At 60.4% G+C, this 14,812-nt stretch overlaps 2 protein-coding genes across 14 annotated transcripts in view; one reads left to right on the plus strand and one right to left on the minus strand.

Annotated features, from left to right (window-relative positions):
- The window catches only part of FLNA (filamin A), a 25,511-nt gene extending 24,711 nt beyond the window's left edge, over positions 1–800 (plus strand). For all 4 annotated transcript variants that reach the window (XM_082409412.1, XM_082409414.1, XM_082409413.1 and 1 more), the window contains one exon: positions 313–800. In XM_082409412.1, the coding sequence (XP_082265538.1) occupies positions 313–500 (188 nt within the window). In that variant the 3' untranslated portion in view covers positions 501–800. The remainder of the gene's footprint in view (positions 1–312) is intronic.
- The window catches only part of LOC309622302 (uncharacterized protein), a 14,782-nt gene extending 126 nt beyond the window's left edge, over positions 1–14,656 (minus strand). The window contains exons 1-3 of one of the 10 annotated variants that reach the window (XR_014240693.1): positions 7,316–14,652; positions 7,086–7,200; positions 84–185 (exon numbers count right to left, since the gene is read on the minus strand). Coding sequence is in view for 1 of the 10 variants with exons in the window: in XM_082409419.1 (XP_082265545.1) it covers positions 84–185; positions 7,086–7,200; positions 7,567–7,605 (256 nt within the window). In the remaining 9 variants the exon portion in view is untranslated. Of the gene's footprint in view, positions 1–2; positions 186–3,224; positions 5,861–5,940; positions 7,201–7,315 lie in introns of those variants that run through there. The other 9 variants (XM_082409419.1, XR_014240694.1, XR_014240695.1 and 6 more) reach the window with 9 other exon arrangements.
- Between the last annotated feature and the right edge of the window lie 156 nt (positions 14,657–14,812).

The following is a 14,812-nucleotide window of genomic DNA, read 5'->3' on the forward strand; positions in this document are numbered from 1 at the left end:
AATACGAGAAGGGGAGTGAGGGGGCGGGAATGCCTTTGGGAGCGGGCCACTTCCAGCCTGGGCCTCCCTGCCGTCTCCTCTACCCTTCAGGAGAGTGCCCTGGAGGAGCTGGAGTTTCCTTTGCTGGTCTTGCCGGGCGGGTGCGGGGGGTGGGGTGGGGGTTGCTGGCAGCTCCTTAGGAAGGGCTGTCACCCCAAAACAGGCGACGAGGTGGGAAGGGGAGGAGACAGGACAGGAGAAGGGAGTCAGCGCAGTCACAGCTGAGGGGAGGGACTTGGGGCCTGACACTGAGGCCCCTTCCCCCACCCCCAGGCAACAACATGCTGCTGGTGGGGGTACACGGGCCCCGGACACCCTGCGAGGAGATCCTGGTGAAGCACGTGGGCAGCAGGCTCTACAGCGTCTCCTACCTGCTCAAGGACAAGGGGGAATACACGCTGGTGGTCAAATGGGGCGACGAGCACATCCCAGGCAGCCCCTACCGCGTCCTGGTGCCCTGAGTTCTGTGTCCGTGCCAGCCAGCAGCTCCCAGGATGAGAAGTGCCCCTGCGCCCACCCTCCGCCACCCAAGCAGCACCCGCCCCAGCCCTGGCCAGCCCTGGCCACCCTGTCACCGCAGCCGACCCTGCCCTGTGCTGCGCTCACCTGCCTCCACTTGGGCAAAGGAGAGAGGCGAGCAGAGGGAGGCTGCCTGTCTTCTTTGCTCCTGGGAGGGGTGAGGGGTGGGGGTCTTGTGCACAACTGCCCGCTAGTTCTCTTCTCTAGCCAAGAGGAATAAAGTTCTGCTTCCATTCTCCTGAGGGTGGCTCGAGCTCTCTGGCAAGGGTGCTGACACGGTAGACAGGCTGGACGGAGGCACGGGCCCAGACCACAGGCTGCTGGATCTCCAGGCCCGGCCCCCTCCCACTGCCCTGGCACCCAGCGGGTCCTGACTCGGGTCCCATCTGCACTGGCCTCCTCTCTGCCTCCCTGAGTCCAGACCAATGTGGGGCAAGGGGTGTGTTGTGCCTCCAGAACAGGGCCTGACGCTAGTGTGCTTATCCCAGACCCCACCAGCAACGATGCTGTCCCGGGGGAAGGCCAGGCCATGGCCAGGCTACAGGAGGTAAAATGCTGGGTGGGAGGACCAGATAAGCAGGACCTGAAGTCACAGTGAGCCCTGGCCATCCCGCAGACAGCTTAAACGCGCCACCATCCCCCGAGGAGGGACTGTCACCAGGCCCCCCACCCGGGGGGCAGGCTGTGGGTCTCCAGGCCCCTCAGTGGGCAGGTGGCAGCAGGTGGATGCATTCCAGGCACTGGCCACAGAGACCACCCCATCCCAACTCCAGCCTCAGGTGTCTGCGCCTGTCCTGCCCTACCTCCCTGGGTGGGCCCTGCCATGGCTCCCGCTTGCCGTTGGTGCGCAGGGGCGATCCCAGGCACTCGGGCTCCTCTGTATCCCTGCTCAGAGCCTCCCTCACCTCTGTGCCCAGTGCCACAACCGTGCTTTTCCGCCCTCTGCACATAGCTCTGATGTCCCTCCCGCGGCCGCACAGCCACCCTGCTCCTCCCCTGGGCGGCGGCCAGCCTCGCCCCCTGGATGTAGGGAAGTGCCTTAAAGCCAGCCAAGGCTCAAGCTTTCAGGCCTCCTCTCCCAACTGGGCAGCTGGAAACATGCTGGCCATGCCCCCCATGAGCCCAGATTCAGATCACAGTTGCTTCTCAGCCACAGCCCAGTAAAAAAAAGCATGAGCTCAGGAAGGGAGAGGAAGAGGAGCAGGCAGGGGCCAGTGGCCAGCTCCCCAACACCCACACCAAGGGCTCCACCCAGCCTCCAGCCCCGCCTCGTGAGCATGCAGGGAGCAGGCAGAGCAGGGGCAGTCACTGATCTGCAGGAAAGGGTCGTGGTCCCCACCGCTACTGCCCCTGGGCTGGCCTGCGGCCAGTCCCTGGAGACTCTTCTTCTAGAAGCTGCTCAGGTGGAGAAGGGGCAGAGCCAGGCCCAGAGAAGTCCAGCCCCAGTGGGGGGGGATAGAGGTGGTCCCCCCCAGGCACCACCTTCTCCCCTCGGCCCACCAGGCACCCCTCCCGCCGACTCACCCAGAGCCTCCTGCCTGCTCCCCGTACCAGTCGGCCAGGAGGAGACAGTCCTGTCTCCCGTCCTTTCCGAACCCCGCCTGCTGGACGGGCCCCCATGGGAGAATGGCCCCAGAGCCAGGCTGAGCTTAAACAGGAGGCTCCGTCCCCGCCCCGGACTCCGCATCACACCCAGGCAGCCATGAGGCACGCTAGGCGGCAGCGGGGGAAAAGATGCCACCCTGGATGGGGGGAAACAGGACCCTGACGACAGCCCTGAGGACAGAGGCCACGGGACAGACCAGGCCTGAGCCTGAGGCCTGCCCGGGCAGGGGTCAGGAGGGAGCGAGACTGGGGCGCCATCCCTGCCAGGGCTTCTGGGGCGGGGGGGAACAGGCAGATGGCACCAGGAAAAGGACCACCGAGACCCCATCCTGCTGGGGGCAAACGGCTTGGGACCTGGCCCCACTGAGCAAATCCCCCAGAGGACACCGCGGCCGCTAGGAGACAGGGAAGTGCGAGGCCTGGGCCTCAGCCAGGTTCACACGCAGGGTGTCCAGCCCGGGCCACCCACCCAGAGCCAGCAGGGGTGGTGGCCCAGCTCCAACAGGCCCCACGCCCATGCCCGAGCCCCGCTCACCAGCAGGTGCCAGGAGCAGAGACGAGGTCCCAGCCACACGCCTTCCCCCAGGCTGGCCCCATCTCACCTACTAAGTCTGGGGAGGGGGTGGCTGGTCGCCCCAGTTGGCAGCAGCCCCGCATCCTGCAGGTCCTGTCTGGCCTGAGTCCAGGCAGGGCAGGGGGATGGTGGAGCTGACCACCCACACCCCACGGCCAGCCTCCACCCCTGCTCTGGCCACACCTCTGCACCCGACCCTCCCTGCTGCCCACTCCCCCAGGAGGATGGGAGGGACCCGGCTGAGGAAAGGGGAGCACCGGCCCCTCAGGATGGGACTGCCACCCACCCGACAGTGAGGGAGCCCCAGCACTTCAACAAGGGAGACATTAGTCTGGAGACCCTTGGGATTCCCATGCAGGCCCCCAGCACGGGCGGCCTCACCCAACTCCAGGGCACAGGGCCACGGCGCTCCAGGGCAGCCACCTCCACCCCCCCCAGGAACCCCGATGAAGCCAGTGATGGGAGAGTGTGTGTGTGTGTGTGTGTGTGTGTGTGTGTGTGTGTGTGTGTGTGTCTGGAAGGTCCCCACAAGCCCAGCGAGGCCGCAGCCAGGGGAGCAGGACTGAGGACAGCGCTAAACAATGGGTGGGGCTGGGGGACTGCCCTTGGGTCGGCGCACCTACTGAGGACGGGCCAGGTACAGACGCCCGTGCTCAGCGGGGGAGGGGGGCACCCAGGTCCTCGGGCGGGCGGAGAGGGTGAGGGCCAAGGATGAGCACTGCAGGGGGGTAGCGGCTGGGTGGGGACAGGGCCTGGCTGCTGCCCTGATTATGCCCATCCACAGAGCGGGCTGCTAGGAAGAGCTCCCCCGGGCAAGGGAGGAGCCGCGCCCACGCAGTGCCCTGGGCCCCCGTGGGCAGGCCGCCTCAGAGGGAAGACTGCAGGGAAGCCGGGCCCGCCTTGTCGTTCCTTCTGCCCAGGGCTGAGGGACTGGAAGGTGGCTCTACTTAGGGGGGCAGTCAGATGGCCCAGGAGTGTGGGGCTGCAGCGGGCCCGAGCATCTCCCGGAGCCCCAGGACCCTGCGGCCCCCCCATCCCGGCCGGAGGGTGTCCCTGGCAGCCACCACCACAGCCAGGAGGCCGGGCCCAGCAAGCACGGCCTCGGCCTCGGCCTCTGCTCATGGGACGGAGACAGAGAGCCCGGCTCTCCTGACACCCACGGTCCTGGGGTTCAAGAAGTGCATGGCGGCCTTGGACGGGGCCGGGGAGCTGTCGCCAAGGGCCCCGGCGTTGCCCAGCAGCGAGAGCCAACAGGAAAGGCACTCACCGCCCACAGAACCTGCGTGACAAATTCAGAGCCACCAAGCGTGTCATCAGGGAGTCACGTCTGAGTCCCAGCCAAGAAGGATGCGGCGGGCACCTCTCCCTTGGCCACAGTGGGAGCTCCTTCCTGGGACCAAAGGGACACTCGGCTGCCACCCCGGGCTGGCGCCTGCCACTGCTGAGCCATCACAACCCAGCCCGGGGCTACCTGGCATGGTCACTGAGGACAAGGGGCTCGCCAGCCTGCACCCTCACAATGGGGCCCACCCCTCTCTGCTCCCTGCCCCTACCCACTTCCCAGCTGCACGGTGGGAGGCTGGTGGGGTGGGGAGGGGAGCGGGGAGAGGAGGGCCTGCACCTATGGGCACAGAGAGGCCACCCCAGCCTCAGGCAAGGTAGCTGCCCCCGCCCCCACCCCATTGGGAAGGAGAGGGGGTGGGGACCTTGGAGGTCGGAGAGCACTGGGGCCCAGGCCTGGGTGTGCACTTGCATGGCCCTGGCAGTGGATGGGCTGCTGTGATGAGAAAGCGCTTCCGGCCCCCGCGCCCACGGCAGCGCAACTAGCCAGGACTCCCACCAGAGCTGCAAACTCCTGGGCAGGGGGCACGCACCGCTGGCTTTGTGGGCCACGCTGGGGTCCAGTCACATGTTCTTTCTTTCCTCTGGCTCTTTTTTTTTTAACTTTTGTTTTTAAAATTTTATTTATTTTTGGCTGAGGTGGGTCTTCGTCGCTGCGGGCGGGCTTTCTCTAGTTGCATGCGCGGGCTTCTCATTGCGGTGGCTTCTCTCGTTGCGGAGCACGGGCTCTAGGTGCACGGGCTTCAGTAGTTCAGGCTCGCGGGCTCAGCAGTTGTGGCTCGCGGGCTCAGTAGTTGTGGCTCGCGGGCTCTAGAGCGCAGGCTCAGTAGCTGTGGCGCGTGGGCATTGTTGCTCCGCGGCATGTGGGATCTTCCCGGACCAGGGCTCGAACCCGTGTCCCCGGCCTTGGCAGGCGGATTCTTAACCACTGCGCCACCAGGGAAGCCCCTCTTTCTCTGGCTTTTCGTGTGTTTTGTCTGCGACCGTTGAAAGGTGAAAAGCCACTCTCTGCCCTTACAAACACAGGCCTTGCCTGTCTCAGTCCCGGGCTGGAACCTGCCACCCCCGCTCAGACAAAGGACGCATTCCCAAGGGGCCTGTGCGGACCAGGAGTCCCGCACCCAGATTCAGGAGCGAGGACACTCCTTGGAGCCTTCTCATCCACCATGAACGCGAACAAGCTACGCCCTAGCAGGTACCGTCCCTTCCTCCGCTGTTCCTGGGTTCACCCGTGTGAGCCATAAAAATACAGCAGAGGTGAGGGGGTGTCACTTCGAGCTGAAGTTCTTAGAGAAACACTGCGGCCTTGATCTCGGGGCTGGGGCTGCTCTGTCCTAGGTCGTGGGCTCTGGCGAAGCCCCGCCCTGAGCCGCCCTAGGGAGAGGCCCGGGGGAGGGGGAGGCCCGAGTCCCCGCCACAGCCACGCAGGCCATCTTGGAAGCAGAGCTGCCCCCGCCCATCCCCACACCCTAGGCAGACCAGGGGGCTGTGGCCCCAGCGGAGGCCTCGACTGAAGCCTGTGATGGACCCCAAGCCAGAAGCCCCCAGCCAAGCCTTCTAGAATCCTGTCCTTCACACACGCAGGAGAGTACGACGGTTGGCTGCGTTAAGGTGCTACGATTGGGGTAATCTGTTATGCAGCAACGGGTAACTAATACACGATGATTTTAAATGGAGAAGACCACTCCAAGTCAGTCTGAAGCAAACAAACCGACGAGAAGCCCCAGGAGCCATTAGGAGAAGCCTGGAAAGTCTGATGATACAAACACTAAAATCGTATGCCTGGCCAAACACAAACCCCAAACCACAAAGTCAAGACACAAGTGACAAAGCGGGGCAAAAAAATAGTAGCAAGACGTGACTCAGGGCTCATATCGTTAACGCATAGAGAGCTTGAACCAGTCAACAAGGAAAGCCCAGCGACGCAAAGGAAAAGGGGGTGCAGGAGGGGGCCGCGGAAAATGCAAGCCGAAGGCTACCCCCCCATCTGATCCCACAGCCAGAACGTGCTCGGGTGTTGGGGTCCCAGAGCTGCTGGTTCCGGGCACACATGGGGGCTGGTGACTGGCACTGCATTTGCTCTGCGGCTCCAACTAGAAGGCGGGCCATCCTGGAGCCGAACAAAGAGCAGCCACCGCAAGGACTGGCCAGAACGGTGGGTGGTGGCGCTGGGCGTTGAGCAGGTCTGGGCAGCGTCACCCAGGAGCTGGGAGACCCTCTTGGTGAGGAACGTTTGGCAGGAAAGGCGGCGGCGGCGGCTGGAGAGGGCTGGCCACGCCCACAGACCAGACAACTGTCAGGGCAGTTCCCGGGCAGACAACCCCCTTTCTGGCCTCCACGCTCCCCCAAATCCACACTCTTGGTCTCAGGGCCCGTGTTCCTTTCCCATCTCTGAGCTAGGCGGTCAGGTCTTTTTCCTCTGCCTCATCAGAGAGTTCTTCCCATCCCCACGCCCAGGCCTCCGCCCCTCCCTCCTAAGTGTCCAGATGTTATCAGCCCCAGTCCGGGAACTGCTGAGCACGTGTACGAACCTGACACCTGATCCTGCCGGGGCGGGTGGTGGGGGGAAGGGGGAGCGGGGCGCTGTGGACCACATCCTCAGGCAGGGAAGGGTGAAGGCTGCTCAACGGGAAGCCCCAGATCTCGCGAGAGCCAGCACCCTCCTGGCGCTTCCCAGGCCCGTGGGGACCCTGCAGAGGAGCCAGGGTGGGGTAGGGCAGGGGGCACACACCTAGGAGTCTCAGGCCTCTAGAGCAGTGCTTCTCACAGCGGGGTCCCTGGGCCAGCAGCAGCATCCCCCAGGATTGCTGGACTAGCAAATTCGCAGGCCCCGCCCCAGGTGTGCAAGATCGGAGCCTCTGGGGTGGGGCCCTGCAACCCAGGTTTGAACGCGCCCTCCAGGTGTTCTTACGCGCCTCTCAGCGTGAGAACCACCACCGGGATGGACGGTTCCTGATCGCACCCTCTTCTAGAGAAGCCATGAGCTTTCTCTCTCTGCGGGGCTCACCTTGACCTCCCAGGTGAGAGGCAGGCAGGCAGGCACTGATGGCCGATGGCTGCAACCACAGGTTGTCCTGGAGAACAGGCGTGCTTGGGCAGGACTCCTTCCCAGCAGGCCACACCTGTCAAGTGACATGGGGAAGACTTTGTTACTTCGTGCCGTCCCCCCCTCCAGCAGCATGGACAGACACCCCTGGCAGACGCCAAGTTTCCGGGCACGGCCGCAGCTCTGCCCACCTCTCCCTGGATACCACGTGTGTGTGGAGCGGGGAGGATCCGTGCTTCACAGGGAACCGTCCGAATCACACTCAGGGGCGCTGGAACACAGTGGGCCAGGCAAGGGGTGGGGTGGCGGGAGGGTGGAAGCTCTCAGGAGCGCGGAGCCAAGGCCGCCCTCAGAGGCCAGGACTGGGGCGGGGGGGCCGCAGACGGAGTGACCGTGCCCTTTGCCATCCCGGTGGGGTCGCCGCCCTCCTTTCCCCCCTCACCAGGCCCCTGGGGACCCCCAATACACTGTCCCTGGCCATCTCGAGCGCCAGACGCCCTCAGGACAGTGCGGGGAATCCTGCCGGGAGCGGCGGGAGGGGCGCCCGACGGAGCCCCCGAGGTCTCCAGGGGCCTGGACTCGGTGGAGGCTTCTCCTCGGCCTCTCCCCGGGAGAGGGCGTAGGCTCCCGGGGGACTCGGGGAACGGGGACTCTGGCCAGGCCCAGGAACCAGAGGGGCGGGGGGCGGAGTCCGGGGAAGGTGGGCGGTGACCACAAGGCCGGGGCGTCGTCCCGGCGCGTCGAGCCCCGCCCTGACCGCCCCCGCGCCGGCCTCCTCACGTCCCTTCAGCGCGCCCACCGGAAGCCGCGGAGCACCGCCTTCCTGCCCACCCCTTCCGGCTGGCTTCGCCAATGACCAAGCTCGACTCGTGACGAGACCCGCCCCCAGAAAGCCCGGCCCCTCTGGTGTGACGGGCACCTCCGTTGCCCAATCAAAAGAAGCCCCCCTTGCGCGCTCCTCTCGGCTCTGCCCCCGCGCGGTTTTTCCGCGGCCGCCGGCTGGGCCGGCTGCGGCCTCTAGGTGTCCCCACCAGGAGAGCGGGGACTGTCCGTGCAGAGTCGCGCGAGTGGTCCGATGTGTACACTCTAAGCCCTGCTTGTGTGCTTTTGGTGTGAACTTGTATTCTGAAGGAATTAAGTTCACAGGAAGTTACACGGAAACGTCCAAGAGGCCGGAGCACCTCCCGCAGTTCCCCCAGCGTCAGCCTGTTGCACAGCTAGTGGGACCGCACACCAGGAAAGGGCATTGGTGCCAGCGGAGAGCTGCTCCGGGTTTTATCCCCGTTTGTGTGTGTGTGTGTGTGTGTGTGTGTGGACTCAGGTGACCACCACTGCCATCAATATCCAGCCCGTCCCCTCACAAGGACCCCTCCTGTAGACCTTTCATAGCCACAGCCCCCTCCCTCCTCCTCCTCCTCCCAACCCATGGCAACCGGATTCTATTCTCAGCTCTGTAATTTTGTCATTTGAAGACATTACATAAGGACTTCCCTGGCGGTCCAGTGGTTAGGAGTCCCCGCTCTCACTGCCAAGGGCGGGGGTTCCATCCCTGCTCCGGGCCGGAGCTAGGATCCCGCGAGCCACCAGGGCTTTTTTTCACTCACACACTGCTCTTGAGATCCATCATCCATGGGAATGGTTGCAGGTATCAATAGTTAGTTGTTCCTTTGTATCGCTAGCTGTCGTCCTCGGTGTGGATCAGCCACAGTTTGTTCGGGCCTTCACCCGCTGAGGGACATGTTGCCGATTCCCACTTTTAGGCTTCTACAAATAAATCTGCTATGAACGTTCGTGTACAGGTTTTCCTGTGGTCAGAAGTTTCCATTTCTTTGGCATGCCTGCCCAACAGTGCAACTGCTGGGTTCGAAGGAGGTGGAAGTTTAGCCTTGGAAGAAACTGCCAATTTGCATTCCACGGTGGCTGGACCATTTTACACGTTAGCAACCCGCATATTTTTAAAGCACATAACTGAAAATTTTTACAAAACATTATCTTAAGCAAGACTGTTAACAGTTCTGTTTCTCACTTCTAACTATGTTCTTGTATGCAATCACCAACATAGTTACTCACACAGTTTTAAAAAACACAAACCCTGTACATTCAATTGTGATTTTCTTTTAACTAGCAATAATATAGCTTCGAAATTCTTCCATGTCAGTACAGAAACATCTAGCTCATTTCTTCTCTGGCCACGCGGTATTTGATAGAGTACACGTCCTATAATTTACATAACAAATCCCCAACTGATGAACTTTTACCTTTTCCCTTCTTCTTCTTCGTCTTCTCCTTTTTCTTTGTTTTTGCTACCTGCTCTGAACATGTGTCAGTGTCACCCTAGAATAATTACGTCTAAGTGGACCTGCCAGGTCAAAACCTATGGGCATTTACAGTTTCAATGGACACTACATAATTGCCTCCCCAAAAGACCCTGCTTGTCATACACTAGGGCTGTTAGTCCTTTGTTCCATATGTTGTAAATATTTTCCCTCAGTCTGTCTCTTGTCTTGAAAGACTAGGCTAGTTGGTTTGGGCTGTCAAGAAGCTACACAATTTTATATGACCAAATTTATTAAACTCTCAGTTGATGATTTCTGGGTTTTGTATCTTGGGCACAAAGGCCTCCTCCCACGTGTGAGGAGAGTGATGCGACTGCCGGGGGTGGGGCAGGGGGGATTTCTGAGTTCCCACAGCAAATTCCTCGTTGACCCTGGCTGGCGGGTCGGCGTGCCGGCCAATCACTGTGTGTGTGTGTGCGCGTGTGCGTGTGTGTGTGTGTATGCGTGTGTGTGTGCGTGCGCGCGCGTGTGTGTGTGCGCGCGCGTGCGCAGGGGCAGATTGGGGGGAGGTGGTGTTTGTCACATGACCCCACGCTATGTAGACCGGGGCTGGGGGCAGTGCCTCTCAGACACCCAGCCCCTGCCCTCCAGGGGTGCCAGTCCAGTTGCGGAGAAGACAAGCAAATGTGTAACGAGAAGAGTTTAGCTATATTATTTAAATGCGTAGGTGGCCCGCAGGGGAGCGAGGGAGATCCATGGGGAAACCACAAGTGGAATCAGTGGGGTGGCTGGGGCCGAGGCTGGGGCTGGGAGAGGAGCTGTGGGCGGGCTTTCCGAGGGGCTCAGAGTCAATGGGCCGCAGAAGGTGAGAGAGCAGAACTGAGAATCCGCCTGAAACCAGCGCTCTTGAAAGGTCACCTGCACAGTGAAAAGGAAGGACAGGGCTGTAAGAAGAAGTGGGTCCATCCCAGCATGGGTCTGAGTGAGCAGGAGAGGAGCCCCCTGGCCCCATCATCCACAAGCTGGGGCTGCCTCCCCTCCCCACTGCCGCAGACAGAGGCGCTTCAGAGAACCGCAGGCTGAGAGGGAGAGGACGCCCACCGCCCCCCATCGTGGTAGTACTGCTGGGCTCCCCGAAGAGCAGTCGCTCCCTGGACGGGGACACCTCACCCCTGGCTTCCCCCTCGGGACTCCCAGAGGCCCAGCCGAAGATGGGTCTGCCATCTCAAATTGAAGACACCGCCCACCCTCATGGAACATCGGAAGACTGGCCCTGTCAACGTCCCGTCCCCAGGGCATCCCGGTCAGAGGCCAGATAATATAGTTTTCGGTGAGGGCTGCGAGTGTCTGCTCCGTGCCTGGACTCGTCCATCCCACCCTCGCGGTGGCCCTAGGAAGTTGGGAGCGTGTCCTCCCCATGCTCCAGATGAGCAATGAGGACAGCACGACACAGAAGGGTTGAGTAGCTTGTTCTGAATCACTAGCTAGCAGGTGGCCGAGGCGAGGTGTGGATCAAGGACACTGGCCTCCAAGCCTGACCTCCTTTTGCGGGCCAGGCACTGCATCTGGATCGCTCCCTCGCAGGGAGGCTCCTGGGCCGTGGTGCGTGTGGCACATCAGCTTGCCCTGAAGGCATCGGAGGTGAGTCCTGGTGACTATCCCCGCCCCGGCCTTGGGCCAGCCCATAAAGGAAGGAGGGTGAGAAAGAGAAACGCCTTCTACTCTTGTGCTTAATCAGGGGGGCCTTTGAAACACAGACCGACATTACCTTTGGATTCTCCTGAGATCAGAGAGCAGTTCTCATGGGTATTTACAAATCGTCTGCATTATTGTGACAGAAGGCTACTCCAACTCCCCAAGTCTTCAACAGCCTCCGAGACACAAAACAAAGATACCAAGGAAGGAATCACAAAGATAAGACTAATTTTAAAAGCCCAGGCCGATTTGAAAAAGAACTTTAGAAGTTAAAAACAAAGCCACAGGGCTTCCCTGGTGGCGCAGTGGTTGAGAATCTGCCTGTCAATGCAGGGGACACGGGTTCGAGCCCTGGTCTGGGAAGATCCCACATGCCGCGGAGCAACTAGGCCCGTGAGCCACAACTACTGAGCCTGCGCGTCTGGAGCCTGTGCTCCGCAACAAGAGAGGCCGCGACAGTGAGAGGCCCGCGCACCGTGATGAAGAGTGGCCCCCGCTCGCCGCAACTAGAGAAAGCCCTCGCACAGAAACGAAGACCCAACACAGCCAAAAATAAATAAATAAATAAATTAAAAAAAAAAAAAACAAAAACAAAGCCACAGTCATTGAAATTGAAATAAAAATCTCAACAGATGAATCAAACCACAGATCGGATGCCACCGAAGAAGGAACCAGTGACCTGGAACATAGGTGGTGCCTCGGAAATCCCCTCCTGCCCCTCCTGCCCCTCCTGCCCCGTTGCCCCTCTTAGCCGGTGCTGTTGCTCTCTCCTTCCCTGAGAGACTGCAGCAGCCCCTCCTCAGAGATCCAGCCTCTGTTCTTCAAGGCCCCTCATCCTGGCTTCTAGGCTGCAGATGACGTTAACCCCCTCCCTTTTTCCCAGGCTCTGGGGGTGGGGGGCAGCTTCTTCCTGTACTATCTCTGTTCATCCAGCCCTCTGATCCCCGAGTAACCAAGTGGGGCTCGAGGCACCCATGACCTGCGGGGGCCTCACCATTCATCAAGCTCTCCCCTGTGGTTGACTGGGATGAAGGGCCAAGTGCAGCAAGTGCCCAGGGGAGCCGGACTGGCTGCTGCCCTGAACTGTCGTGGAGGGGACGCTGGGGAATCAAGGCTGTGCTGTGGGGTGACTCCAGAGTGTCCCCGGGAGGGCACAGAGAAAAAACTGACAAGGTCAGATTCCTTACCTCTCAGCTCAAGGCACAGTATGACAGCCAGAGCACTTCCATGGCAGCCCTAAAAAATTCTCTTCCTCCTGTACCTGCAGGGCTGAGGGTGCTGGAAATCAAACACTACAAACACAAACAAAACCTGCATCATTGTGCAGAATCCCAAGGTCACCTGAATTCCCAGCCTCTCCGTGTTTCTCGTGTGAAAGGTACGGCACTGGGTGGAGGAGTGGGACCTGAAACCTAGAATCGGGACATCTGGTTGCCCTCAGTGGGGGTTGACAGTCGGGAAGCCCGCAGTCCCCTTGAGCCTCCCTTGCGGGTGGAAGTAGCCTGCCCTCCCGTGTCTGGCAGGCTGGTGTTCTCTCCCTTGGGGACTGTGTCATCACCTCACCTGGCGCAGATGCCTTGCAAGGGGACACCCACTGTCCTCCACACCCTCTGCCACCACACCCTGTTGCCATTAGACCCGTAACTGGGGCCCAATCACAGCATGATCCAGGGGGACAGACCAAAGCCTGACCCTAGAGGAAACAGCTCATACGTCAATAAATATTTTCCATAAGGATATAAAAAAAATATTTTCCGGACTTCACCGATACCTACCAACTGAACTGTATTTGAACATTTGTGGTAGTAGGTTCTCAGGGTGTGCGACTCAGTAGGGGAGGTGGGCCACTCGATGGGGTGGATTAACTGATAGTGTATTTACTAGAGGTTCCAGATTAGAAGTATTAGGACAGGGACTTCCCTGGTGGCACAGTGGTTAAGAATCTGCCTGCCTAGGGACTTCCCTGGTGGCGCAGTGGTTAAGAATCTGCCTGCCAATGCAGGGGACACGGGTTCGAGCCCTGGTTCGGGAAGATCCCACAGGCCGCGGAGCAACTAGGCCCGTGCGCCACAACTACTGAGCCTGTGCTCTAGAGCCCGCGAGCCACAACTACTGAGCCCGCGGGCCACAACTACTGAAGCCCGTGCACCTAGAGCCCGTGCTCCACAACAAGAGAAGGCACCGCAATGAGAGGCCCGCGCACCGCAACGAAGAGCAGCCCCCGCTCGCCGTAACTAGAGAAAGCCCGCACGCGGCTACGAAGACCCAATGCAGCCAAAAATAAATAAATAAATAAATTTAAAAATAAAAAAAGTATTAGGACATGCAGCTGGTGCGTAGTCTAGCACTCGCATGCTTGGCTTGGACCTACTACTGACCTGCATTTCATGGGTTTTGATGCCAGAAATGCCCTGACAGGAGGTGCAGGACAGACTCCATAAGCTTAGGGAGAGAGGAATTTGAGAGTAGATTCATCATATCCAGCCTGAACACTCCACCCCCCAACTGTGTTCCAGGGATAGGTCCAGAAGCAGCTCTTTCCAGCAAGGCGCTGAGAGAGCCATTAGAGCAGGAACACCAGCGTAAGGGCTGAGGACCAGCCGGAGCCAAGGCCCCGACCCCAAGGAACAATCTGGCATGTTCCAGGAAAAGCAAGAATGGCGGGCTGGAGGCAAGCGAGCAAGGCGCAGAAAATGAGCCTCTAAGCAGGAAATAGTTGGGCAGCCTGCTACAGGACTGCTTGATGCGTATAACCCTAAACCGTCTAGTTCTGGGAGCAAAAACCTGACTTGAGTTGCCCCCGTGGAGAGTCACACCTTCTCACCCAGTTTCCAGACCCAGAGCCCCCCTGATGGAAGGGGAGGCCGTGTTCCCTGGGAAGGACCTTGTTGCAGCATTGCTGGAAGTGCACACCGCAAATCTTCCCAAGCCCTCCTAAAGGACCCATTCACTAAAGTGACAGGTCGTCCTGGAGAAGAACAGGTGTGTCACACCTGTCGAGTGACATGGGGAAGACTTTGTTACCTTCTTGCTGTCCCCACCTCTAGAAGCGTGGGCACCTCTGGCGGATACTTAGATCCCTGGTGGTATGGGTACTAGCTCTGGACACTTCTCTGGCAGCTATCCTTGGGCAGGCGGGGGAAGGATCCGTGCTTTATCTTAGAACATCTCAGAGGCACACTCAGGAGGCGCTGGAATTCAGTGGGCGGGGAGAGAACTGTGTGTGGGGGTGGGTGCCACATTCTGGGCCGTGGGAGGGTGGAAGCTCCCAGGAGTACAGATCAAGGCAGCTCTGAGAGGCCAGGACTGGGGCCCAGCCGGACAAGGAGTGACAGTGCTCGTTTGCCATCTGGGTGGGGTCGCCACTTTCCTCTTCCCCTTCTCCAAGTCACCCTGGGGAGCACAACGTCTCTTTTCTCTGCCGGGTCAGGGTGGGCCCAACAGTGCTCACGGGGTCTCCTGAGCCCTGGATCTTGGGGGCGACTTTTTCTTGGCCTTTCTTGCGGGAGGGCGCAGACCCCGCCCCGGGTCTCCAGGGAAGAAGGACTTCTCGTACAGCCCGCAAAGAAGAGGGCTCAGGACTCTTCGGTTATGGCGGGGGGGGGCGGGGGGGGGGCGGAGGTGGGGCCTATCTTTAATTTACCTGGCAGGTATTTTCTTCTTGTATTCCGGCCACATGGTTTACATGCTCAGAGCTAAATTAAGGAGTCAGCTCAG

The sequence above is a fragment of the Balaenoptera borealis genome, assembly GCF_965194805.1.
Source record: "Balaenoptera borealis genome assembly, contig: HAP1_SCAFFOLD_2043, whole genome shotgun sequence".
NCBI lineage: Eukaryota > Metazoa > Chordata > Mammalia > Artiodactyla > Balaenopteridae > Balaenoptera > Balaenoptera borealis.